The 20,533-nt window shown below is 36.5% G+C and overlaps 1 protein-coding gene across 1 annotated transcript in view; it reads right to left on the reverse strand.

The window, feature by feature from the left end:
* Positions 1-1,359: 1,359 nt before the first annotated feature.
* SEC24B (SEC24 family member B) overlaps positions 1,360-20,533 on the reverse strand; it is a 39,454-nt gene continuing 20,280 nt past the window's right edge. The window contains exons 7-23 of the mRNA XM_009879402.1: positions 19,092-19,194; positions 18,093-18,219; positions 17,390-17,499; positions 16,334-16,446; positions 14,787-14,905; positions 14,361-14,416; positions 13,834-14,040; positions 13,082-13,205; positions 12,288-12,446; positions 11,679-11,852; positions 10,352-10,462; positions 9,123-9,298; positions 7,618-7,755; positions 5,479-5,583; positions 4,357-4,449; positions 2,567-2,670; positions 1,360-1,775 (exon numbers count right to left, since the gene is read on the reverse strand). Coding sequence (XP_009877704.1) covers positions 1,661-1,775; positions 2,567-2,670; positions 4,357-4,449; positions 5,479-5,583; positions 7,618-7,755; positions 9,123-9,298; positions 10,352-10,462; positions 11,679-11,852; positions 12,288-12,446; positions 13,082-13,205; positions 13,834-14,040; positions 14,361-14,416; positions 14,787-14,905; positions 16,334-16,446; positions 17,390-17,499; positions 18,093-18,219; positions 19,092-19,194 — 2,134 coding nt within the window. The 3' untranslated portion in view covers positions 1,360-1,660. The remainder of the gene's footprint in view (positions 1,776-2,566; positions 2,671-4,356; positions 4,450-5,478; positions 5,584-7,617; positions 7,756-9,122; positions 9,299-10,351; positions 10,463-11,678; positions 11,853-12,287; positions 12,447-13,081; positions 13,206-13,833; positions 14,041-14,360; positions 14,417-14,786; positions 14,906-16,333; positions 16,447-17,389; positions 17,500-18,092; positions 18,220-19,091; positions 19,195-20,533) is intronic.

The following is a 20,533-nucleotide window of genomic DNA, read 5'->3' on the forward strand; positions in this document are numbered from 1 at the left end:
GAACAAGTGTTATGAGGAGTGGCTGGGAGAACTGGAGATGTATAGGCTGCAGAAAAGGAGGCTGGTGGGGACACCTTATGGCTCTCTACAACTTCCTGAAAGGAGTTTGTAGCGAGCTGGTAGTTGGTCTCTTCTCCCATGTAACAAGCAATGGGAGAAGAGGAAAGAGCCTCATGTTGCACCACAGGAGGTTTAGATTGGGTATCAGGAAAAATTTATTCACCGGAAAGGTTGAAAAGCATTGGAACAGGCTGCCCAGGGAAGTGGTTAACTCATCATTCCAGGACATATTTAGAATATGTGTAGGTGTAGTCCTTAGGGACACTGTTTAGTGGTGGACCTGGCATTGCTGGGTTAACAGTTAGACCTGATGATCTTAATGGTCTTTTCCAACCTAAACAATTAGAAGTGGCATCCCGAAGGTGTCCGTACTGGAATGGGTGCTGTTTAATATCTTCATCAGTGACACAGACAGTGGGATCAAGTGCACCCTCAGCAAGTTTGTAGATGACACCAAGCTGAGAGGTGTGGCTGACATGCCTGAGGGGAGGGATGTCATCCAGAGGGACGTGGACAAGCAGGGCCATGTAAACCTCAGGAGGTTCAACAAGGCCAAGTTGTTGCACCTGGATCAGGACAACCTCCAGTATCAATACAGGCCTGGGGATGAAGGGATTCAGAGTGGCCCTGTGGAGAAGGACTTGAGGGAACTGGTGGATGAAAAGCTGGACGTGAGCCAACACCGTGCGCTTGTGGTCCAGAAAGCCAATCGCATCCTGAGCTGCATGAAAAGAAGGGTGGCCAGTGGGTCGAGAGAGGTGATTCTGCCCCTCTACTCTGTTCTAGTGAGACTCCACCCAGAGTACTGTGTCCAGCCCTCGAGTCCTCGGCACAAGGAGAACGTGGACCTGTTGGAGCAGGTCCAGAGGATGCCACAAAAACGATCAGAGGGCTGGAGCACCTCTCCTACGAATTGGGGTTGTTCAGCCTGGAGAAGAGAAGGCTCCAGGGAGACTTTGTTACAGCCTTTCAATACTTAAAGGGGGCCTGTAAGAAAGAAGGGGACAATCGTTTTAGACTGTTGCAATAGGACAAGGAGTAATGGTTTTAAACTAAAAAAGGGTAGATTTAGACTATAGATGTAAGGAAGAATTTTTTTTACAATGAAGGTGGTGAGACACTGGAACAGGTTGCCCAGACAGTGGTAGAAGCCTCATCCCAGGAAACCCTCAAGGTCAGGCTGGATGAGGCTCTGAGCAACCTGATCTAGCTAAAAGATGTCCCTGCTCACTGCAGAAGGGTTGGACTAGATACCTTTAGAGGTCCTTTACAACCCAAAGGATTCTATGATTCTATGACAGCTACATAAATTCACCAGCTTGCAATAAACAGAGCACCATACTGCTGCACAACTGGAAACGTGATAAACCAATTTAAACTTTACTAGTAAAACAGCCTCATCACTCCTAGCACTTTTAGACTCAAGTAAATCTGCAAAATTCTTTTGGAAATGTATGCTTCTTTAGCTGTAAAGCTTCCAAAGCAGTGCTGGTCACTGTGTATTGTGAAGAACAAGCATCCACTTTCGTAACTTCCCATATGCTTCTCTTGGCCCATGCTTCTATTTGAAGCCAGGATTTTTCTTCTATTTATTCTTTGTTCACTTACAAATCTGTTGCTGAATATTAAGTAAGAATTCATAATATGAGAAAGCTGCTTCTGTCCGATCCTCAATTAAATGCTGAAAAAAATCTGTTTTGGCAGGGTTCTCATCTCTGGGAAAAAAAAAATTAAAAAAAAAAAAGAGAGGAAGATATTTTAGTAAAATTCACTGTAAAGGCAAGTAGAGGCATAAGTTCTAATGAATTGCTTATTGCCCTTTGGAGTCTAGATTCAGTCCAAAGATACTACAACTGCAAATATTCTGAAGTTTAGAAAAAATCATGAATTTTCTAATACACTATCAAACAACAGCATCTTTTTTGTAAGCAAATATATATATATATACACACACACATGCATATATAGATTTGTAGTGGGTGAAACAGCATTTAAAATATTTTGTAAAAACACAAAAAAGGAAACATTAAAAAATAATTTTATTTTAGAAGTAATCTTTATCAGAATTTAGTTTAAACCGTTAGAATTCATTGCCACTAGCATATTTGTTAAAAAGTTAAGCTTGGACCAGATGGTCCCTGAGGTCCCTTCCAACCTGGTATTTATGATTCTATGAAATGAAAAATTTAAATCTCTGGTTACGTGTAATTTCAATCCCCTCCCCAGTTTTCCTTATTTGGCATCAGAATACAGAAGGTAAACCTAGTATCCAAAATTATTGCCTCAATAAAAATCTGCTGTATAAAAATAAAAATCTGCAAGTATAAACATTTTATAGAATTTAAACTTCTTTAAGCAGGTTATGGCTTGAAAAGGCTTCAGAACTTGCTTCATCTGTGATATCCAATTTCTTCCAGGCCAGACATTCCTTCTTTTCATCAGTGTTGATCAGAAATTGTAAATACAGGTTGCTAGTAGTTACTCAGTATCTAATAGAAATACTTACTTTATTACTTGAAGAACTGGACTTAAAGGTCTACTGTCTCTAAGCCAAGATATAAAAGATCGTGTCCTCTCTGAAGAAGGTACATCTACCTCAGGAAGCTGCGTCTGGTGGAAGGTAATTGAATGAAGTCACTATCTTTTATTATCAAAACTATTTTAAAGAAATAGATCTTGACAGTTGTAACATTACCCATCAGGACTTCTAGTAAGAAACTACCAACTATGGATTACATATACACATTTTTAGTTCAGCTTGAAGTACAAAAATTCAGTAATATCTGTTCTGTAGGAAAATCTACATTTTAAACAGCTTTTTAAGTTCAAAATATTTCAGAAAGTAAGTTAAAAAGGCATTTTTTTCAAAACTCTTTGACAGTTCTCTTGCCTTTGTCTTCCCCTGTCAACCAAGTTCCTACAAGCTGCTTTTTGCATCACTGAAGAAATAAACAAGGCATGAAGTAGTGAAATCCAAACTGTAGGCAAATTTCAATACAATGATTATACTGAACTAATTGCTTGGTGAATGAAATGAAAAAAACAATTAAAAAAACCTGAGCCCTTCACCAAGCTAAATATACCAACTCTTAGACCAACAGAACCTTTTTAGACAATTTATACAACTTAGAAGAACTGATTACGTATTTAGAAGTAATTCTGTTGCTACCTTTATAGTAAATGAATGGTGTAATTTAAAAGCACAGAGAGCTTTTGTTTATGTTAGTTCTTTCTCTGATTTTCACTAAAATAGATACTACACAACCACTGAAAAAATCCTTCCTTTTTTCAAGTTCTTCCTGAAAAATCTGTCACCTAATACTTAAACATCAGCTGATCAGAGGGGACAAGCTTAAATTGCTAACACAAGCGAAATAGAGAACTATGAATGAGCAGTCCAGTTTTACGGTAGTCTTAAAGCTCACCACTCTTAACCCATCCTTAAAATTACCACCTGTCACTTACTCTTCCCCCCTCACACTATGGAAGCTTTATAAGGAGAAAACATTTTCCTCTGTGTTTCTACGACTAACACATTTTTTGATACTATCTGAATACCACCATTGATCGCAAACTTTTCTAGAGTGTCTTAAAAGGGTCCATCCTTAACCCACCACTTGCTGACATTACAGAATCACTACTCACAGAAGAAGGGTCTTCTCTTTAATTGCTGCTCTGTTTCACACACAAGACTACAGGCACAGGTTATAACATAAAAGCCCTTCTAACAAAACACACACCCAAGGGTCTTCGATGTTCTAATAGCTAAAAGCATTTCTTAAAATTGGGTCAAGGCTCAGAAGTTGAACAAAATGTAACTCTCGACTTATACTTACAGGCCTGCCTATCATGTCATACCATAGACTTGGTGTCTTCCATCAGGTTCAAAGAACACAAGACTTCTGAAAACCATGATATCACTAAAACTCTAATCTTAACAATTAACACAGCTGAATAGGCAATTTTTGTATTCATTCTATGAAATTCCATCCTATTCTTGTGAGCCCACATGTATTTCCATAAAAATAATAAAAGCAGTAGTGTCATAGAATAGTTTTTTGGAATTCCATGAATGCCAAAATTTCTATGTTTATATTCTTCCCTTGAAAACATTTGATAACTTCTATCTGTCTCTTATGAAGCTGGCAAGAGATCAGAAGGTATCAATAAAAAAAAAAAATAAAAAAAAACTAATTCAGAGTTACATAATTAGAAACTGAAGATGCAGAAAAAAAATGTATTAAATACAGATTCCAAACGTAAGCGCTATACAGCACAGCTCATTAGAATGCCTACCATTTTCTGTGGTACTGACGCATAGTTTGGGTATCCAAGGACATCTTTTATGAAGTTGATATCACAGTTTTTTCCAATCCAAATGTAAAAAATCTGTAAGATGTCAGAATCAGTTTTAGTAAAGGCCTTGCATACATTTTAGAGAAAAAGAAGTGGTGACAAAATTGCAACAATAACAATAACTTTCATGCAAATGAATCATGAAATCTCCAGTTACAATTCATATACACATCTATATATTCATTATTTCTACATTTACTTATTAATACCTTGGTAGCATTGGAATAAGAATATTAAATGTCGAAAAAATATAGGTAGAATGCAAATGAATGAAGGCAAATGAAAGAATGACGGTGCAGAGTATATCTACATTGGAACAGTTACGGCAGCAATTTCCCATTACCTCCTAAAATGAAAAACCTAAATAAAGTCACACAGCGGTGTCAGTTACTGCACATTGACTTCCCAGCCTAAATAAGTCATCCTAAAGTATCAATTATCAGAACACATTACAGTAATTATTCCAGACATCTGGAGACAAAAGCTAGTTTGATATCCACACTCAGCCCTGAACTCACACAAGATTTAAAGCACTTTTTAGATTGCCATTAAATTGGATAAAACATTATCCTATTCAAGTGTGTTTTAGCGTAATTTCTAAGAATGCCTTAAATTGTATCTACAGGTTTTGTTCACTCCCTATAATTCCCTCTCTCTTGCACCTCTTGCATCATACAAGCCACAAATCATAAACACACTTACATTTGTGCGTAACTGAGAAGGCTCCTGCATCAGTAAGAAGTGTTTTGTCAGAGAGGCTGTAGCACGTACAATTTAATAGCCATTAAAAGAAATTTCGGAAAATCCATTATTTCCAGGAAAAAACCCAACCTACTTGATGTGAACTCTTGGTATATTCTGATCAGTCTAGTATGAAAAACAATTAACCTCTGAAGTCTTAATATTCCACCTCAAAGATACACCTCTGATCAAAATACGAAAGCCTTTCACTGTAACACAGATTACTGCCAAGTTACCCGGAATGCTGATTCACTACACTGCTTTAATAATACAGCATGCACTGCCTTTTTTCTTTAAAAAAGTGTGAAACTGGCAACTTACTGAACCACAATCCATAAGAAAAGCTCCTTCTCTTGTCAACTTCTCTGCAGATAACTTCTGAAGAGGTGGCTGAGGAACAACTCTGTCATTTACATGTATTGTACTCTGTAAGAAAGAACAATACTCAGTAACACCACAATATAAATAAATCCTACTTTTTATCTTAAACAGGTGAAATAAAACAGAAAAAAGCACTGCTGTAACAAAACACCATGTTAAGCTTAAAGTGATTATGTACCTCAAACAATTCTAGAATGTTACTTGACCCAAAGGCTACTCGATTACCTTAAAAAGGTAATTACCTTAAAAAGAATAATGCCAGTTCATTTAAGTTGCATGTGTAACATTTCTCACGCTACAGATGCCAAACTTTCAAAATAATTCTAGTGCTCCAACTTAAAATTTTCTACAAACAAGCTCCACAGACTTTTTCACTACACTCAACTTCACCGGAAATTCTGCAAAAGCAGAAAACCATCAAATACTAATCCCTGTAAGGGATTCAAGTTCCCTGCATTCAAGTTCCTTGATTTAACACCCTGCCTGAAGCAACACATGGGTTTGTCCAGAGAACGTTACAACTGATCTGATTAAACAATCTGGCTGTTAGCAATGACATTATTAAAAATAAATCCCCCTTCTTCCCCAGCAATAAAACCAAAGAGAAGCCATAAAACATCCCAAACCTCCAGTATTTTCACATTAAAGTTGCTTCCTCCTCAACATAAAAATAGGCTGAAAAACTATTAGGGTTATGTGGTAAAAGATTATTAATAAACAACAATCGGTATTTAAAAATTTTCTATTATAATGCAATAGATAGTAGCTTTTTGGGATTTATACATAATGATGAAAATCAAGCTACTGAATTCCACTTGTAAAAGTTACTCAATGCTCTCCAGCATCATCTGTTAAAAGAAAACAAGCAATTTTAAACAGCATTTTAAAAAAAAGTCTGTTATATAATAGAATTTTCTAAAGAAACAAGAAATTTAAGAATAGCCTGTCATAAATACTTCAAGCTGAAGTAATACTAAATAGTTTAGTACTGCTAATAGACTAGTACTGTTACATGATTTAAAATGTGGTTTGTCAGTTAATTTCAGTAGGTAAGATAAGCTCTGTTTTCTGTATTATTCCACTAGAAACAACTGATCTGAAATGCTTTTCTAATAAAATTGGATCTCCCTGAGACTCTGCTGCCTCTTTACAGCACTTGCACATTGAATGTTTCAGCATAAATTCCACAAAAAAACTTGTTAAGGTTAGTTGAAGAAGGTGCCATATCAAATACTGGTAGGAAGGGTGGTGGTGTAAAAAAGAAACCAATCAATTCCACTGAAGAACACTGAGTTTAGACTCGCATATGTGAGTTTATAAAATATGTTAAAAGAAACTTTGAGACTATAAATGGCTCACAAGTTGTACCAACTGCCAGAGAAACTATTCAAGTTACCGTATCATCTTGTATTGCGCTTAATCTCCTACATATACTTTTCCAAAGTTCCTGACTAACAAGCTTACCAAAAAATCTAACGCTAAAACCCAATCTATTTTTGCAATTACAACTAACTTTGACCTTAAATAAAATCCAGTCTTACTTCTCACTATTAAAAGAATGCATCAATTACCTAGACTACCTTTGTAAAAGGCGAACTAAAAAAAATAAATAAATCTGTTTTCATATGTGACATACTTCCTCAGTCTGATCATGACCACCTACAAGTACAATTCTGTTTCATCCACATCAGTCCAAGAAATCACTGGAAGCTTGTTACTGCAGAAAACTGGTTTCAGTACACAACAGCACCCCAGACAGTTCTAAAACACACTGGAGACGTCTCCAATGCGTACCATCTTCTCTGTTTCTTTGTTAAGTAGAATCATAGAATGGCATGTAGTAAAACATGGAATTTTTATGGTCACTGAAACAAGCTGAAGTAAAACCACACTTCTTGTAACACGCTACTGTACTTGCAAATCAAAACTTGAAAGGAAATGTTTTTTCTTGATTATTTTATAACTTACGGGAAATGCTCAGTGCACATTTCAATAACAATTTTAGAACACTGCAGCGTGACAACTGGTTTAAACAGACTGTTAAAACTAGGAAATGTTATAAGAGGTTTCATACGTTACCTCATCAATCAGCTTGTCTATCCTGTATAAGTTGGGATGTATCATTTTCATCAAATGAACAAGAGGCTGGCTCTTCATCTGGCACATCGCATGCACGCGATCATCCAAGCGTGTACTCATGCCTGTTCTAAATGCTTTCTGTAAGAAAACAAGCTTGTTACTCAAATGAATTCTGTATTTTATTTCATATCTGAACAGTGTATTTCAGATTTTCTGGAACTGTCAAGCAAAGATGGTAAAGCTTTTGTAAGGAAATGTATCTTACTGCACTACATTAGACTCTTAATCAAACACAAGTTGAATACAACACTGTTTTAAAAGCTTAATCTATTCTCCCTCCTTATTGATGGAGAATAAAATAAAATTCCTTCACTTGCTCTAAAATCTGTGTGCGACTGGGCCAGTATTTCTCATTTTTATTCTTGACTAATATACCTTGCATCAGTGAGTTTCATAGGCCAGTTATCATGGGAACACATGAGCCTAGTTGAGGTCAGAAAATGATATGTCTGTAGATAAGATTAACCCTGATTTTATATTAGTAAGAACTAATATAAGAGAAAGCTTCAGAAGGGAAATAAACTTTATGTTTTATAATTAAAAACTAGGCTCTCGTAGGATAAAGTTTATTTTGTAGCTGTCTTTCCTACTGGATTCTTCAGATCGCCTTTAGAAGCGATGGGTAAATGCTCACTGTGAGAAGTGCCACAGTGGAGGGAGCACCAGTTCCTGATTCAGTGGAGACTACTCCTGTAACCAAAGTTCATCTTCACTGCTACAACAAAGCAAAGTACATCAGTCCTCCTTGGCTGCTACAAGCATTCTGGTTTCTATCTGCCAGGCTTTTCTATTACTGTTAACAAAATGATTAAAAAAACCCAAAACCCTAACCAACTTCTTTTCTCAGCCACGCAAATATGTTTTACATGGATCCTCTTGGTAAATTGTGGTCTGTTTTTTCCCCATTAACTGCATTACTTAAGCAATTATCAAAGAAGCTCTAATCAGTATATTAGAGACTGAAGTAAACACTAAGCCAAAAGAAAGTTAGTTATATGCTTGGATTTCTTACCAAAGTTATATAAAGGTTTATGAATGGTAAGAAAACAAAGAACTGTCAGACATGAAAATCTTCAAGCTAGGAGATTTATTGATTACAAAACCCTGTAGTAAATTCTTGCTCTATTTTAAAGCATGATGCTTGGTAACACAAAGAAAGATACATTATTAAATAAATAAATCAATAAAAAAGCAGTAATTACTTCTATGTGAACTTTAAACTTATTTTAATTTCTGTAACAGATTTCATTGCACCTCCATGGAGACTCATCTTCTTGGTACTTTAAAGTATAAAATCTATGCATTGAAAAATATTGTTTTTCTCTTCATAATAATGCAATTTTCATAATTTTAGAAAAGTGCAGGCCGCGCTTAACCTAGAGCAGAGGAATTCCTCAAATGGAACAACGAATTAAATATCAATTAATCCACTAGATAACCCATACCTGTTTGAGAAGGGCCAAAATATACAGTGGGAACAGCTTGAGGGAATTGGGAGCTACCAGCATGGACTGCTGCAGATTTGAGGCCGTTGACATGTACGCTGCCAAAGAGTCCACCACAGCATTAACTAAGGCATCTCTCGCATCTGCAAGACTAGATGACACCGAGCGATCCACAGCTGTTGGGGTAGAAGGATATGAGATGTTACTAGAGTTGGCCTCGTTCATTCCCTCGAATTTTGAGAATAAGAGCTGTGCTTTTTGTTGATACTTTAAGATTAAAAAAAAATCATCAAAATTCACATCTATCGTTTTTTTTTTTTAGGAATAAGATGATTGCCCATACAGAAACTCACTTCTATAATGCTTAAAAAATTGAAAGTGTGTCTGATCCCTGCTCCCTAGCTCCTACTCTTACAGCACTATAAGAACTGTTTAAAACCAAATATAAAACCTGTTTCAAACCTCATACAAGTTACTGGTGAAACTCTCCACTGCTCTACCTCCAAGATAAGACTTGCAGAAATTTTAAATATTACCCCCCTCCAAGAAATTTCATCCATTATTCCAGTGGCACAGTTATGACTAGTGTAAATGAAGCTTCATCCTTCTCTGCTGAGAACGGGCTGCAAATCCTCTGCCTGGAGGAAGCCACCTGCTGGACTGAATGCACATTTAAGACTTGACACACTAACATACAACGTAGTGTATATATTAAAATGCTGCAGAGTCAAACACGTTCACTGGCAGAGATCAGTGAAAAGGTAGAGGGTAAGTGAGAATCCTCAATCCAGCAAAGACAGCATAGAAGCAAGGAAAACTAATGCATCTCTCAGATCTACTGTTATCAGATGAGTCCCTTTTAGTCTCCAGCAACTCACTGAACTGAATCATTCTAAGTAATCTTAGAATGCTAAAGTTTGAGGTAACAACCGTGACAACAATGATAGATAAAGAGTTTTGATCCAAACGTGTTATGATTCTTTGTCCTTCAATAAACTCTAGATAACAATGTAAGAAGGTTCCTTTTAAAAAATGAAAGTCAACTAAATATTCAAACAGAGAAAGCTGTCAGTTAATAGTTTTGGTATAACTCTGGTTTTGTCATCTTTTGTTTTCTCAGACTTCAGCGTGTTCCACTCCCAACGTTCTTCTACCATACCCAGGCCTCATCCACTACTTCAATGGCTGAATTGGGAACACACAAGATATTTGAACCTTCCTGTACTCACCCATGTTTGCTAGGAGACATACAACTGCTTGTACATCTGCTCCTGCATATACATCAGCCAGTGAACTTACTACAGGCAAACAAAGTGTGTGCACTCGAATTCGACGTTCACCTGATAAAAATAAGCAGAAATCATTACTATAGAGGTAGACCAATTCAGTTATTAGGGTGTCTCTCTTCTCATCTAAGATGCATTCCTTTAGTAAACACATGTCAGTAAGGAAATTGCTGTAACACCCTTTTCTGTGTCCTAATCTGCTTAAATTCAGCAACGCTCTAAAAGCATTCAACTTATAAATGTTCATAATGTGTTAATAACACAGACTAGCTTGTAACATCCACAGCAAGTGTCTTTATCCTAAATGAAGTACATTGATTTCCATCCCAAAATTTTGTGGCATCTTCCACAAAAGAAAGTAGCTGCTGCTCTTTATGCCCACCCAATGCAGTGGCAACTCGCTCCAATCCAGCCTAGGCCATTCTATGATTCTGTGAAAGTACGTGTCAAACACGTTACTGCTTACAACAAGGGTAGGTGATCGTGCCCCTGTACTTGGCACTCGTGAGACCTCACCTCGAGTACTCTGTCCAGTTTTGGTCACCACAGTACAAGGACGACATTGAGGTGCTGGAGCGGGTGCAGAAAAGGGCAACAAGGCTTGTGAGAGGTCTGGAAAACATGACCTATGAAGAGTGGCTGAGGGAACTGGGTTTGTTTAGTCTGGAGGAGGCTGAGAAGGAGACCTTATTGCCCTCTACAACTACCTAAAAGGAGGCTGTAGTGAGGCTGGTGCTGGTCTCTTCTCTCTAATTACTAATGACAGGACAAGGGGAAATGGCCTCAAGTTGCGTCAGGGTAAGTTTAGATTGGATATTCGGAGGAAGTTCTTTACTGAACGAGTGGTGAGGCACTGGAACAGGCTGCCCAGGGAGGTGGTGGAGTCACCAACCCTGGAGGTGTTTAAAAAAAAGGTAGATCTAGCACTTGAGGCTATGGTGTAGTGGTTAGGTATGCTGGGATGAAGGTTGGACTAGATGATCTTCAGAGGTCCCTTCCAACCCCTAACACTCTGTGATTCTGTGGTATGCCTATTAAGGAAGGGAATCTTGCTCAATCAACTCCACTAAATGGAGATACATTACGTTTTCCCACCAAGGGGTTATAAAGATTTACATTGCCTGATTAACTTTCCAAGTAGGCTCCCTAGCTTTGACAGGAGTCTCTTAGGGTAGAGAGAACAACAAAAGGCTCTGGAACTAACTACATAAACATTATGCTAGAAAAAGAAACAAAAAGCCTAGTGGCCAATTCATCTGAATTTATTTACCTTTGCTAGAAGTATACAAAAGAGCTGTTTGAAAACAAACCAAAGACGTGTCAGTCAGACTTTCCTCGATGGACATTTGTACAGCAAATCCGGCATCAGGATTAACATTGGCGAGGGATAATAAATCAGTCGATCGTACAAAAAAGTTCCCATGAAAAGTGTGTATTGAAAGACCTAGAAGCAGATTAAGTAATTCAGAGTGAGGTTAAAACAGCATGAAAAACTCCTATCAATAAATAAAACTCATAGCCCTCAAGCTATTCTTAAGAAAACAGTAAGAATACTTCTTCTATCATGCAGAATCAATTACGTGAATCGTTAGACATTTCGGCACGATCCTGTAGAGTTCAATTCCAAACACTCCAAACTGAATGATGCCCTTAAACTACACATATCAACTTAGTTGATGTGAAACGGTGTCATCTTAAGTAAAAAAAAGCAAAACAAAAAAAGCAAAAGCTAGTGTAACTTACATAAAGAAGGTAACTTAGTCCTCAGTGAAAAGAGGAACAACCTGAAGCCTAACGTTGCTGAAGACTAAGTACATTCAAAATGATGACTAGTGTGCTTACACTAGCTTTTCCATACAAATCAGTATTTAAAACATACCTTTTGTACATCTGATGCGCATAACTGCTTCAAATCCAATCTTTCTTGTAAGGTATCTTTTAAGGTCTTTTTGCAACTTTTCAGCCTGAGCAGGATTATGGGTACGATGGAAAGATGGATAGTAATAGATGCATCCAGCAGAATACTTGGACATGCAAGCTGGGAAGGAGGAAAATAATGGTTAGGAAGTAAAACCAGAACATGAAGTCAGGACACAAAAATTGTGTCCAATCTTCTGCAAATCACACTATGTTCATCTTTTTCTTGTTATGACCCACATCTGTAAGACAATGAGAACTGGCCCAGAGTCAGGCCACTGAAGACAGTGATGGGTCACCCCAATACACAATTATCCAGTTACACACTTCAATAAGCGTGCTACTTTTGGCAGTACAGACAGGGGCGCATGCAGAAATATTTGATCGTGTTGAGGCAAAATTAAGGGTGTGTGTGCAGAGACAAATCTTGATTTAATATTGAAACATGAGAAATCTGTTCTACTCCTACGATTAAGCTTTATTAATTTCTTTCCATCTGCCTGTTTACTCTTCTTGAGCAGTAAAATATCTTCTCATTTAAAAAACTGTGAATTCCCTGAATAAATTGTCTGATATCACCAGTCCAATACTCCTGTTCCTTATTGCTATCAACTTCAAAAATCAATTCCTTTGCAGCACCAGTTGCATTTACAAAAGTGCACAAAGATTTACACAATTTAAACGTTCCTGAAGTAGCTTGTGAGAAGACAGACAACAGTGAGAGAAGAGTGAATGCATGCCTTAGGCACTCCTTACCAAGAGAAGCTAGATCAGAATACTGTGAACTTAAGAGAAATAAATCCACAGCAGTCTGCTGGCCTGAGCAATCCAGTGCCAACTTCTTGTAAAAATCCGTTGCTGGACCAAGATGCTGGACCACCTTTGGTGAATAAATTATACAGAGAGTGTTAAGACAACAACCATGCTCTCTTAAGACTTCACAGAAAAGAAGACATGCTACTTGGTACCACAGTATGATAAGGAAGCTTCCTTTAAGCAATAATTTATAGGCATTTCCATATGCAGACATTATTTTCCTTATTCTCTCTATTCTTTTAGTTTGTATTTACAAGCAGCTTTTATCCCACTTTCAAGAAAGTTTACAACAAGCATTCATGTAGCTATGTAGCACTTACTGGATGCTGTGAACTATAAGGCCATAAAAAGAATAAGAAATCATGTTTTAGGTTTACAGTGTAATCCATCCACACTCTGGTTCAAAAATCCAGGTTGAAATTAACTGAGTCAAGCGATATTTGCAGCTTCTTTTGCTTGCCAAGAAAAGCTGTGGATCAAAGGCCTAGAAGATAGCTCATGCACTTTGAAACAAGTAATACCACACGTGTAGAAACTACAGTGATCTCAAATGCACGTAACACAAATATTGAATAATTCAAATTTAGTAAATTCCGATAAATGAAAATCAGGAGTTGATCTGCAGAGCTCCATGAGTCTGAAAGACATGGCTAGTCCCTTGTCTCATGGGATGAATACTCAAGTTTTTGTACCTTCGTGCTTGACCTTTGATTGGGATCTTCTCTGGAATGCAAAAGCCCGGCTCCCAAAGACGGTAACTGAGTTTGAAACACAGAAATCCGGCCACCCGTTGGAGACATCAGTTTAAATGCAGCCTGAAGAGCAGGGCCCAACGCGCTGTGTGTTTCTCTCGTATTGGTGAACATATTCGGTAACGCATTCAATAGATCTTTTATCAGCTGCCGAACAAATTGAAAGGCGTTTGTGTGATTTTGCAAGCTTGAGATAACCTGCTATTTCTAAAAAGCTCTATCGCCATAACTGCAGTGGAACAATTGGTACCAATTATTTCAGCTTAGTTTCAAACACATCAAGGAAAAACAAGTTGCAATTTTAAAAACTATGCTGCATGGAGCAAACAACATGCGATACTTCTATAATTTAAAAGTGGCATTGGAACTGCATGTTATAAAGATAAGCTTAAATTCAAAGTTTTAAAAGGAAGCTTTACTTTGAATATTCAGCTCTAAGTTTAATGATACATTTCACGTGATCATACCTCTTTGCTTTCATGGAGATTTACAAGTAAACTATCTGGTGTAGGTAGAAAAATATCTGTAGGGAGAATGGAAAAAGGCATTTTATTAAAGAAAAAATAACTCATAAAGTAGAACAGAACATTTCACTGCCCACTGCTATGTATACCATGAAATATAGTCTACTTTTCTGATATGCATATTAGAGAGAACAATATAGTCTATAAAAAGCTTGGTTTATTCAAAGGAAAATTAACATTTGAATTTCACTTTTTAAATACCACCTACTCTGCAGTAAGTGCAAGGTTGTTAAAAAAATATATTCTCTATATATTCGCCAAAATTAACCTTATATTAGTGTATTTGAGAGATTCTAATCTGCCCTCTGGGAAAAAAAAATAAAACAACTAGTTTCTCAAAAATTTAGTTTCCATTTTCTCTTTACTTACCATCGATATCTGAGACAATCAGCATTTGAGGCTGAGATAAACCTTCTTGCAAGTTGTAAAACTGAACAGTGCTGTCAAATGTTATGAACCCTATTCTTGTTCTCGAGTCTCCAGGCAGCCTGAAGCATTAAAAAATAAACTATTAAGCCCCAGATTTCTCTCTCAAGACATATACATACATATAGCTCCTGCTGATATCAGCAGAAACTCAGCTCATGGATATAGGAACAAAGAGACAACAAAAGAAAGGAGATGTGAAATATGAATACAAGTAATCTTTCCTCAGTGTTTTCTGAAAAGCTGGTATAACAATACAATTTACAAGAGTAAACGTTACAGATAAGCACTAATACATTGATGTTTTTTTCAAGAGAGAACTTGTGTTCATTTATGCATTGCACTGACAGATGAAAGAAGGTAGCCGCCTCAGTGCTTCAGTAGATAAAACCTTTGCTAACGTAGTTACAGAGTACTTACAGCTCTCAACCAAAATCCAATGTCTCTACAATGCAACATAGTTACTTCTCACGTGGGCTATAAGAATATGTATGGCATTACAAATATAAAAAGAACTAAACAGGATTTCTCAAGTAATATAAAACATTGGCAAGTGCCAAAAACCATGACAGTGAACAAAGGCAGGAGAGGCAAATAATGTTTTTACCATCCTGGTATATATGTAACTGGATGTACTGATTTTCCTGTAGACTTTGCATGGGAATTCTATGAATTTTCCTAAAATAATTGATCATGTTTCTGAGAATCTGTTGACAAAATACTTGTAAAGATTTGAACACAGAAAGACTAAACAAATACATTTAAGTGAAGAGTTTTACTGTACATGTTGGTGTCTTTATCTGAAACTAAAATCAAGTTTCTTAAGAATAACATGTAGAAAATAATTTTCAGACTGAGGTCTCCACAGGACACAAATTAGTTTTCAAAATACATGAACACAGGGAAGCTTATTAACCCTTGCTCAAAAAGCACCAGTATCAATCCCAAACAAGCTGTGCCAGTGCTAAAATGAGGGCAGAAAGTGGCACAGGTAGATCTAGGTTACTGTGATCTAAAAAAACCAAAATGACAACGCAATTCACCCAGGCAGTCTCACTCTTAATGGTTACAACATCCCAGTATGCAGCAGCTCAGCCGCTTCAGCGCAAGAATCAGCCAATTTAATCTCTGTAATTTAGTTATTTTTGTTGGCCTTGGCAGGCAGGAAGAGTGTGCCTAACATGTTTGTAAAAACAGCATGCTGTTAGAAGTTACAGCTAAATAGTCTTTGCAGATAAAAAAAGTAAATTATTTGAAGATCTACCTTTAATCACAAGCAGGGAAGGCAGTTGTCCTCATGTTATTTGTCTCAACAGGTGGTTTTTGTTTTTTAGACACACAAATTGCATTTCAGAGTCTCAGGCAACTGAATTTCTGTCCTTTAAGGACAGAATGTTTAAATGCTATATTCAAGTTTTCTGCAAAACTGTAGGTTAGTATTGTTCATAGTAACATGTTAGCTAGATTGAAAAGGTTATTTGTATTCTTACTTGTCTAGGTTTTCCAGCAATGATTGGCAGACTATTGTCAAATATCCAGCCTCCACTGCATTATGAGACACATCTAAAACAAATAAATATACCGCAGGCTGAGGAGGACGAAGCTACAAAGTAAAAAATAAAAATAAAAAAAATGTTCAAAAACCATATTTAAAGAAATGTTAAAAATGATTAGTCGTTAGAAAGGGAAGTGGGAAAAGGGACTACTTAGAAAAATGTAAGGTATACATTATGCAATAAAACTGATTTACTAAGAGTCATGCAGAGAGACTTAACCACAACTTCCTGTGGTTAATAATTCCCATTTGTAATAAGCGTACGAGGTTATGCTTCAGAACAGAAACCGGGTATTTTAGATTTCCAACAGTCACTCAGCACGACTCCTTGAGGCCAGAAAGTGAATTCCCTGTTCAAAACACTGCTGCTCTTCCAGTACCTGGGCAATGAGACCCATTAAATCCAAGCTGAAATACTTTACGTACATCCTTCTCCTACCACATATAACGGGCTGTATATACTCACTACCAAATGTCCTGGTCGCAGCAGCGTTTCAATTCAAAGACAGGAGAATAATTTATTCTTACTGTTGGTAATAATGTTATTAACAATAGGGCCTTTTCCCAGTCTTTGCTTATCTGTCTTGAGAGACAAGACTACGATCACAGCAACTGTAGGTTGACTCCCAGTTAAAGTAATTTCTATCACAATTACTAACTAAAAATTTGGATTCAACTTAATTCTCTCATTATTCCATCACTGGTCATTCAAAACCTCTTCAAAATGAGAGAGAAACCCAGAAACTACCTTGCATCAGACTCAAAACAGATTATGCTACATTAAACTACACTGGATGACTACACTCAAGCCTCTTGAATATCTACATTTGACAATACTCAAAATGTAAGACTTTTAACTGTTCTTTGCTGTTAAAGAGGACCTTTGCAGGTAAATTAATGCACACCATGGGAGCAACATGCAACATTAATTTCAAACACATTTATATTAACATGCAATTGCTGTGGAAGTCACTATGAAAACTTTATTTACCATATAATCTGAGGAAGCAATGAATTCCACCGTAGAATTTTGGACCTCTGGCCGTTTGTGAGGCTCTCCATAAGATCGTGTCAGAGGATTATACATAAATTCTTCAGGAACTATTAAAAAAATATAAACATGGTTTTAAAAAAGTTATATATTTGTCAGCAAATAAAAACCAATGCAGATGTATTTCAGTTATCACAAGTAACAGAAAAAAATACACTATGGATACATAAAGCAAAGGGACATTTCAAGTATCCCAAGCAACATTAAATAACTGGAAACAAGAGAAAGTTTAAAATAAACAGTCATATTCCCCAACTTTAAGACACCAATCCAAATAGAGCATTTCACAACAACAACCTTCAATCTGTAATTTTTCTAATAACCTCTGGCTTGGATTGGAGACAGAATTAGCTGTCATCATGTTTCCATTTGTATATTGCAACAGCCGTCAATGGACTAAGTTGATTTCATTATACAAGTAACCAGGATAACATGATCACATTTCCCTCACTCTCCTAGAAAACTGCAAGATGAACTTTTGCTTCAGAAAATGCACAGCACATCTGACTTACAATCCAGAGATTTAAAAAAACATCTGTCAATTTAATCTACATTTTAACCTGAAGTATCCCATGGACCGATATGATGCAAATACTTGAAAGAGATTCACTAAGTGCAAGCATCTTCTGCTACAAAAACTTACCATCATTAACTCTATAGCACAGGTTGCATTTCCACCTCCTTTGGTCAATGAAAGAAACAAAAGGGTTGATATAAGTTCTGCAGGATCTGCATCTCACTATTGTGCTTGATGTTATGACTGGTAATTGCTAAAAATAAACAACAGAAAGCTGTAACAAAGGTACGTAATACTTTACATGGAAAACATTACTGGGCAGCACAGTGTATAAAAGCCTCATTAGACTAGACATTTTATCACCTTTCCTTTCCTTTTGTTAGCTCATTTCCATAGAGAGTAATTATGATACCTATTAAAAAACATCCTCCTCTTTAAAATCAGAAGAAATAACACTTAATTATTGTCTTAATCCAATCTCGTAAATCAAAGAGGAAGTACGATTTTTAATGAAATTACATTAAATTACATGGTTATACTAACACAGCTACTATGGTAAGAAGAATTTTGAAAGACAACTTTGGGTGACTAAACATGACAGACAGTAAACCTTACATAAAGAGTTGAAGTCATACCCAACAGTTATTCACTTTTTTAGATAAATATCAATTAATTATATGGAGAGGAGCTCCTGAACAGTTATCAACAGAGATTCAATCTCACATTGTGTTTTCATTCTACCTAGAGCATTTATCATGCCAGTAATACAACCTGAGCACCTCCCTCCAAGAGGGCACCGTACACACCTTTTCAAGATGTGGCTGCAGTTCTGAGCCCAAGACATAGAGTAGTAATTCAGAGCTTCAGAGAACCACAGGAAAACAAAGGTTTCCAAACTTTTTTCCTTATTGTTGAAGGACATATCAAAAACTTTTCCCATGTGGATTTCAGTGAAGGAGCAATTTGAAGGATTCTTTTCCCCTCCTTTTCTCTAAGTCCCAAATATTTTTTTTGTTACTTCTGTTAAATTTAGGATTTGTTGTTCATTATACATTATTGTTTGAATAAAAATAGGACTGATGTGTATATTAAATATATATACTAAAAAAAAGAAAGACAATTTACTGTTAGGTCTCTGAAGGGATGCAGCAACAAACCCAAAGGAAGCTTAGCCTTGTTTAACAAAGCCTGTGTCTGTGGAATATTTGTCAATGTACATCGAAATGAGCTGAAAGGAAATAAAAACATTATGTTGAAAATGAAATTTTAAAAGATTTAAAGAGCACTGCATGATTTCAAAGAATTTTGAAATTTAAGAAATTCTAAGTTTTACTAAGCTGATTTAATAAACAAAATTAAAGTATCAAAGCAACTAAAGAAGCTTCTTAAAGAAACAACAACAAAAAAATACTCCCCCACTTCCCAATTTAGTAGTTCAGCAATGCAGGTGTACCAGAAGGAACTTGCAATAAAAAGATAAAACTGCTTTAGGTATAATGCTTAGTGCAAGATGATTTTGGTTTTATTCATTATACAGATTATTTAGTTGAAGGAACACACTATTTACTAGCTCTCAGAAAGAAAACTTACATAAGAAAACTGCAGTAAATTATGTCAAATACTAAAAGAGTAAAAATTTGTCTTCAGTGTACATGAAGGGGATGATGGACTTAAAGCTATATTAAGGGCACTGAAAAAAACCCCACAGCGCATGACTAGTGCTGTCCAAAGTGTTCCACACCTAAGAATGTTTTTGAGACGCCCAGCTTTTTGATTTCTGTTTTCTGGTGGGACCATGCATTGGTCTGAGGGCAGTAAGCTGAGTTAATGTTGGGCAAGGAATTAAATTTCTTTTGGAATTAGAATTAAGATCTTTGAAGGGAAGCAATTTTCATTGTACCTCACTGTGCTTCACTTGAGATAGCAGATACTACTACTTAATGTTAATTAGAAGTGAAAGGACACATCATGACACATGTAGAATCACAGACTGGCCTAGGCTGGAAGGGACCTTAGAGATCACCTTATCCAACCTCCCTGTCATGGGCAGGGACGCCTCTCAACTAGATCAGGCAACACATGGGGACCGAATGGGGATCGAACCCATGACCTTGGTGTTAGCAGCACCACGCTCTAACATCATGATTACAGAATTACAGCATTAGAATATACTCACAGTTTATTCAGTGTATTTAGGCATGACCATCCTAATTTTCTGGAAAAAAGTCCTATGCAATATTACAACAATATTCTATGAAACGTACTGTGTAACATTAAGGTGTTGATCAATTTATTTTTTTTCAGACGGTTAATAAGGCAAAGATTAAGCAAATTTCTTGTTATTTTAATAAGTGAGCTACACTCATTTCATATAATGTATTCTGATGGCAAGACTGTTATATTTGTAACAGATGCAGAGGATAAACTTACTTTCAAGTGAAAGGGGCTAGTTACTTTAGCTCATCAGAAAGATTTAAGGTCAGGAGTCAGTTTAGAGATTTTTCAACACTGTAAAATAATGATTAGTCACTGAAAAAACTTCAGATGCTGTTCTAGATACAGTATAC

The sequence above is a fragment of the Apaloderma vittatum genome, unplaced genomic scaffold, assembly GCF_000703405.1.
Source record: "Apaloderma vittatum isolate BGI_N311 unplaced genomic scaffold, ASM70340v1 scaffold3710, whole genome shotgun sequence".
Classification (NCBI taxonomy): domain Eukaryota; kingdom Metazoa; phylum Chordata; class Aves; order Trogoniformes; family Trogonidae; genus Apaloderma; species Apaloderma vittatum.